The sequence below is a fragment of the Sinocyclocheilus anshuiensis genome, unplaced genomic scaffold, assembly GCF_001515605.1.
Source record: "Sinocyclocheilus anshuiensis isolate Anshui unplaced genomic scaffold, SAMN03320099.WGS_v1.1 scaffold469, whole genome shotgun sequence".
NCBI classification, from domain to species: Eukaryota; Metazoa; Chordata; class Actinopteri; order Cypriniformes; family Cyprinidae; genus Sinocyclocheilus; species Sinocyclocheilus anshuiensis.
Window position 1 is genome coordinate 580,353 of NW_015537995.1, and position 7,311 is coordinate 587,663.

The 7,311-nt window shown below is 35.8% G+C and overlaps 1 protein-coding gene across 1 annotated transcript in view; it reads right to left on the reverse strand.

The window, feature by feature from the left end:
- Positions 1–643: 643 nt before the first annotated feature.
- LOC107675561 (cysteine protease ATG4D-like) overlaps positions 644–7,311 on the reverse strand; it is a 7,942-nt gene continuing 1,274 nt past the window's right edge. Inside the window, exons 2-11 of the mRNA XM_016469971.1 lie at positions 5,983–6,219; positions 5,723–5,806; positions 4,825–4,998; positions 3,096–3,453; positions 2,927–2,991; positions 2,647–2,786; positions 2,078–2,156; positions 1,653–1,729; positions 1,430–1,549; positions 644–1,198 (exon numbers count right to left, since the gene is read on the reverse strand). Of these exons, the coding sequence (XP_016325457.1) occupies positions 1,019–1,198; positions 1,430–1,549; positions 1,653–1,729; positions 2,078–2,156; positions 2,647–2,786; positions 2,927–2,991; positions 3,096–3,453; positions 4,825–4,998; positions 5,723–5,806; positions 5,983–6,178 (1,473 nt within the window). The 5' untranslated portion in view covers positions 6,179–6,219 and the 3' untranslated portion in view covers positions 644–1,018. The remainder of the gene's footprint in view (positions 1,199–1,429; positions 1,550–1,652; positions 1,730–2,077; positions 2,157–2,646; positions 2,787–2,926; positions 2,992–3,095; positions 3,454–4,824; positions 4,999–5,722; positions 5,807–5,982; positions 6,220–7,311) is intronic.

The following is a 7,311-nucleotide window of genomic DNA, read 5'->3' on the forward strand; positions in this document are numbered from 1 at the left end:
TTCTTCATCAGAACAGATTTGGAGAAATGTAACATTGCATCACTTGCCAATGGATCCTCTGCAGTGAATGGGTGCCGTCAGAATGAGAGTCCAAACAACTGATAAAAACATCACAATAATCCACACCACTCCAGTCCATCAGTTAACATCTTGTGAAGCAAAAAGCTGTGTGTTTGTAAGAAACAAATCCATTACTAAGGTATTTTATCTTTAGACTGTTGCTTGTGGCCAAAATATGAGCCCATAATCCATAATTTTTTGCTTCCTCCAGTGACAAATTTGCCTCGTCATGCAGCTTTTCATTAAAATTTCTCCAAATCTGTTCAAATTAAGTTAAAGCTAAATTTTCCTTTTTGGTTGAGCTATTCCTTTAATGTGGCTAAATCAGCAGAATAAAATGCAATGATAGAAAATGCTTCGCATCCATTCATGAACAAATGTCACATCGATGGAGAAGTTTACCAAAGAAGTGCAGGTGTCACCCCAAAATTATATTATGCATTAAGAAAGCTAACCTTATTTTTTAGAATTATTACATTTTCACACTGATAATTAAGCATATTTCCTCTCAAAATTCTCATGAATGTAATGCAAAAACATGCTAATACTGTAATGCAATAATCAAAAGCAACAATTTTTTAAATACAAATTAGATCAGTTAAAGGTAGTGCAAAAACACATTACAATTCAAATAATATAGCTTTTTTACATTACAGCATCGAGAACAAAAGGTTTTTGGCTTTATGTTAATGATCAATTGGAGGAAAATGTGCTTAACTGTCATGAAAATAACATCACAACAAAGTTCTAAAAATATGCAACGTTTTCTTTATGCAAAACATAATTTCTTAGTTTTCCTTTGGTTTTGTGGTGAAACATGACTCGCACAGGTTTTCTTGAGAATCTCAGTGCCAGGTTTGCTTTATATTCTGCAGTGCACAGATGTGAGGAACAGCAGTTTTATGAAGTTGGGTGCAGCATCACTGGTGTCGGGTCTGTGTTACATGCGATACGCTCCTCACAGGAGCACAAACTCATCTGTGCTTCCTCTCTTATTGTTCCTGCTCATTCTGTTGCATGAGAAAATGTTTGCAGGACCGTCCATGGACCCCCCGCTCTGCCCCTCCAGTCCATAGTTCTGTCCCCTGCCCTCTACAAATGTAAAGATGGGATACTTCTCTTTAGAGGATGACAAAGCCTGAAAAAGAACAAAAAATAATATCCATATTTGAAAAAATATATCATAGTATTTATTTCAGCTTCTTGATATTTATGCATTCATTCCGAAATGGCTTCACAAAAGTATCAAAGTATCAAAAATGTAAATTGCGCCATTAATTCGCACATTGTACATTCAGTGAACAAAGACAAATTTCAATTTTTTCATTCCAAGAAACATATATCTTATTGATTCAAACAAGACACTCACTTCACTGACCGCTGAGCACAAAGACTCAAAGTCTCTCTTAGTCTGCGCGTAGAATCCGATGGTGCAGCTGGGATCCATACGACTAAAGTTCATCTTCCTAGGCGAGTTACAGTGAAAAGACTACGAGAGAAAAGACCGATGCAGCTTCAGTTCCTCACACATGGTCAAAACTTCAAAATGAAAATGTCTTCTGATGCAAATGTAATGTTGCTTTCCATCTCACCTCCAGAGAGAAGTTGCCTTGGGTGACGTCCACCACTGGCTGACAGTAGTGTGGGTCTAGATACAATAGCTGCTCGTCTGGAAGACAGAGAGCTGCCAATCAGACAGCAGACAGGAACGCAGTAACATATCAAAACATAGTTCTTAATTAGTGCTGTCAAACCATTAATCGCATCCAAAATAAAAGTTTTTGTTTACATAATATACGTGTGTGCGCTGTGTGTATTTATTATGTATATATAAAAACACACACATGCATGTATATATTTAAGAAAAATATGTTATATACATGCATGTGTTTGTATTTAAATATACATAATAAATATACACAGTATACACACATATATTATGCAAACAAAAACTTTTATTTTGGATGGATTAATCGTGATTTATCGTTTGACAGCACTATTCTTAATAGACACGTACCTTGAAAGCCAATAAAAAACAGGGAATGCTTGGGTTTTCCTCCAATAATTCCTATACAGCATTTTAACTTGAGAATATTCTAGGAAAAGAGAGGTTAGTATAAATAAAATATAAATGTAATATATTATATGTACTTAATATGTGTGTGTCTCATCATGAATTTTGTGACGATTAATTGTCACAAAAATAATTGTGATTCACAATTTATATAATTTTTATAATATAATATAATATAATATATAAATGTTGTTTCATTTTTACATAAATATATGTTATGCTGAATGATGATGAAACATTTTCACCCATATTTTGACATTTTATGTTCACAAAAGTTTTTGAACCGTTAAAGTAGACACTTTACTTGTATATAATATGCTTTTTATGTATATAAAATCACTTTAGTAAATTTATTTTGATGCAGACACCAAAATGGGTGTCCAATATACAACAATGTCATTATTACAATATTAATAAAAATATAATATAATATCTGTTTTGACCAGTTTGCAAAGTGATTTATATATTTAAATTCAGTTTTTCCCCCCACACAGGTGTTAGTGTATTTGTACCTTAACACACTCAATGTAGGAGGGGTTTAGCGATTCTCCTCCCAGCCGTACCGGCACTAGAATGATGACTGACTTCCAGCTCTCGGACAGCTCCTGTGTTAGCGGCGACTCACACAACTTCATGACATCTCCTTTATACACTGCAGCACACACAGAAGCAGAAGCATGAGCTAAACATCACTTACAGACATGTACAGGAAACGGTTTCAGTTTCACTAACTGATCTGATTTAAAACGATCGCATGACGCACAACCCACAAGACTGAACATGAAGCCTCACCCGTGCAGTCCTGTGCCACGTATACAGCCAGGTTGTGAAACTCAGTGGTTCTAGCCACTGCTTTTCTGGTGGAAAAAAAGACATTAAAATCACAAAAGGTCAAAAGTTCAGTTATTCAAAAGAAGCTTTTAAATCTAAATATGATAAGATTCATTTTCTCTCCTCTAACCTCAGCATATGTGCCACTACAGACGGGCCGTACCAGTCCCCCGCTCTCTTCCCCGACTCCTTTCCTAGCTCTACCAGCTGGTGGACACCAAAAGGAGCTGAGGGATGGTCACCAAACCAAGACACCACCTTTTGGTGCAAAGCCTCCAGCTGAGGCTCATGGCTGGCTGCAGGACATCGGGCCGGGGTCCGCCTGTGATCCTCACTGCTGCCAGAGCTCGGGTCTCTCTGGGAAATGGGGCTGGTCCAGGAAGAACTGAAGGACGGAAGAGACATGCCAGCCGGACGGGAAGGCGAGCGAGGCTTTAGCACCTCAAAATCAACGTCTGTCAGCGGATGACAATCCGCCCACCTCCAGTCTGAGATATAGAGAGCAGAAGACAGCATGAGTCTACAGAAGTGAATCACACTACTGTGTAAAACTTTGGGGTCAGTGAAATTTTTTTAAAGATAAATAAATACTTCTATTCAGCAAGCATACATTAAATTGATTAAAAGTGACAGTAAAGGCATTTATAATGTTTCATCAATATCAAACGAATGCTGTTCTTTTGAACTTTCGAATCCTCAAAGAATCAAAACATTCTTCATTTGTGCATTTTCAACACTGATAATAATCAGCAGTTTCTTGAGCAGCAAAACAACATATTAGAGTGATTTCTGAAGGATCATGTGACACTGAAGACTGAAGTAATGATGCTGAAAATTCAGCTTTTTGATCACAGCAATAAATTACATTATATAACACATTAAAAACAGTTATTTAATATTATTATATTTAACAATATTACGGTTTTGACTGTATTTTTGAACAAATAAATGCAGCATAGGAGAGCAAAAGAGACTTCTTTCAAAAACATTAAAAAAATCTTACAGACTCCAAACGTTTGAACAATAGTATATATATATATTAAAGCGCTAATGGATTATATTACTTAACGAAGGGTTTCTGCAAGTTTTATAAAGTTGGATTTAAGACTTTTTAAAGGCCTTCTTAAGACCAAGTAAAGACAATTTAAGGAATAAAGTGAAGGAAACACGTCAATATGTTCACTAAATGTAAATGTCTAGGGAGAAAGATGATGAGTTGTATTAGCAACACTTAAAATTTCCAAATGCAACTTCCTCCCAATCTCCATTAAGTAATTTAAAAAATAAATCCCAAATTATTATTAAATCAAGATAAATTTACCTGAGATGCAAAATGATAAAAGTCTTGTTTTCTAAAGAAAAAGATAAAAATAAAGTGAGTTTATGATAAAGCCAGAACAAATATCTGCCAATGGGCTCAGAAAAATCAACTTAGGTCAAAGCTTAATTCAAAACCCATTGACCTGTATTTGTTATCTATAGTGTAAAATCAAAAGTGTAAAGTCTTAATTTCTTAAGACTTAAAGTAAACAAGACTTCATATCTTTATTTTGCTACTTCAGTAAATGTATCCTGATTTAAGGATGTTTAGATATTTGTACTGGAAAACAAGACAAAAATACTGAAGAAGAAGTGCATGCAATATTTAATGCCACGACTTTATGAATTTAAGGCTTTTTGCTCTGATTTAAGACATTTGTAAGGCCCTAATTTATGGAAGGGTGAATTAAGACTTTTTAAGACCCACAAAAAACCTTTTAACTACCATTGTTTATTGTGACTATTTATATTTAATAAAAGTAATTGGTTTTTCAGTAAGGATTTAGGTACAAATAAAGAAATGGGACAGTAGATCAGACCTGGAGGCATGAGGTGCTGCAGTAACCCCTGCGCCAGCAGCATCTGTCCGCTGCGCAGCATGCAGCCCCAGCCGCAGTCTGTGGTCAGGCTGGATCCCTCCAGCTGAGGAAACTCCCTCCTGTAGGTGAGCCACACGCATGACACGAATGCCTGCCGGAAACGATCCACCTCATCTGGGAATGAGGCGCGAAAGAAGACAACCTTCAACATTTGTCTATGATTTATTCTCTAGTTTAAAATGCAGAGACTAAAAGTGAGGCATTCAAAGGTTAAAGGGTTAGTTCACCCCAAAATTGAAAATTCTGTCATTAATTACTCACCCTCATGTCGTTCCAAACCCGTAAGACCTTCGTTCATCTTCAGAACACAAATTAAGATATTTTTGTGATGCATTCCGAGAGCTCTCTGAGCCTCCATAGACAGCAAGGACCCTTACACGATCAAGGCGTAGCAAGGACATCGTTAAAATAATCCATGTGACATCAGTGGTTCAACCGTAATATTATAAAGCTACGAGAATACTTTGTGTGCAAAGAAAACAAAAATAACGACTTTATTCAACAATTCGTCTTTTCCGCTTCACCTCATAGCGCCATTTTGGAGAGTATCACATATGCGGATACACTGTTTACATTCAGATTAAAGCATAAACAACGTAAACAATTGTTTACGTATGTGATACTCTCCAAAATGGCACTATAGCTGTCTATGGAGGGTCAGAGAGCTCTCGGAATTCATCAAAAATATCTTAATTTGTGTTCCGAAGATGAACGGAGGTCTTACAGGTTTAGAACGACATGAGGGTGAGTAATTAATCACAGAATTTTCACTTTGGGTGAACTATCCCTTTAAGTTGACTCAACCAATAGCGGCTCTCAGGCAGATCACATGACTCACCTTCACTATTGAACAGATAGGACTGACCCAGGAGGATCAGAGGGGAAGTCTTGTTGAAGGTAGTTTTAGATTTAATGGTCCAGCCTGGGAAAATTAAGAGAGGAACAGTCAGTGATATTTGTTGTGGTCATTTTTGAACATGTGCTTCTACATCTGACTTAAAAAATAGCCCGGTAAAAAAGGAACTAACTGTTTGTGTCATTATTTGTGTCAGTCATACAAACCAGTTCGCAAACCATAACAAATGCATGAAAACGAACCATATTTGACGTTGTTCCATGCGGACATGAACTTGGCTTTCAGGCGATCCACTTCATCGGGCTCTCCAGAGCCTTCTTGGAGCCCATCAGGCGCTGAGCCGTGGCCGTTGTGGCGTCTGGACTGCGCTGAGGGCCTGTCCTCATGAGCACCGCCGCCCACTATGTACTGAACGGCACTGGGAGACACAGAGTTCATGATTCAGGATGAATACCGCAGCATTACAGAAGAACTTCAGCCTGAAACAGAGAGACAGAAAGAGAGCTTCCTTCATTTCTTGGTAAAACAGCTGTGCTATGACAACACGCTGTGATTCTCAGAACTCAAACCCTTCCTCAGTCCAAAAAAAGCATACGAAGCTGCAAAAATGTCTCATTCTGAATATGAAATCAGATTTCTGATATCAGGAAGACTGAAGCATTAACATGTGAAGCTATATTGAGAAAACAGGTTAGATACTAGAGATGCTTAAAATGCTGCTACCATATTACTTATTATTGGAGGTTTTTTAAATTATTGATATCAGTCGACAATGGATATTTAATTGTGCATGCTCATGTCTTCATTTAGATGACCTTTGTCATCATCTAACACTCACTTAAAGGTAATATTTAAAAACATTAATTTAATAACACAACAACAACAATAAAAATGTAATTAATATTAATTTTATTTATTTGGACATTTTAAAGTATTGAAGCCTAAATTAACTTGTAGCTTAATTTTTATTTATTTATTTTTCTTGTATCATGGCAATACAATGGTATTCTCTGATGTATAATTGAGTGCGATGTACTGGATCCCCACACCTTTTGATCAACAATTTTTCTAGGACTAGTAATTTCCAGTCATTCAGATTACTGGATAAGGATTTTTATAATCATTGTAGAGACTGACTCAAACAAAGCAATTTATAAATTATTTAAGAGCTTATCACAATCGAATAGATAAAGGTTTGGGGTGGGTTGTGGTTTTTGCTCACAAAAATACTGTAAAAACGGTGATATTGTAAAGTATTATCACAATTTCAAACGACTCTTGTCTATTTGAATATTTTTTTTAAATGTAATTTATTTCTGTAATGGCAAAGCTGAATTTGGTGCTCAAGAAACATTTCTAATTTTTATCAAAACTGAAATCAGTTCATGTTTTTGTCGATTCTTTGATGAAGAGAAGATTAAAAAGAACAGCATTTATTTGAAATTGAAATATTTAGTAACATTGTAAAATGTCTTTACTGTCACTTTAGATCAATTTAATGTGTTCTTGCTGAATAAAAGTATTAATTTCTTTAAAAAAAATAATAATAATAATAATAAAAAAAATATATA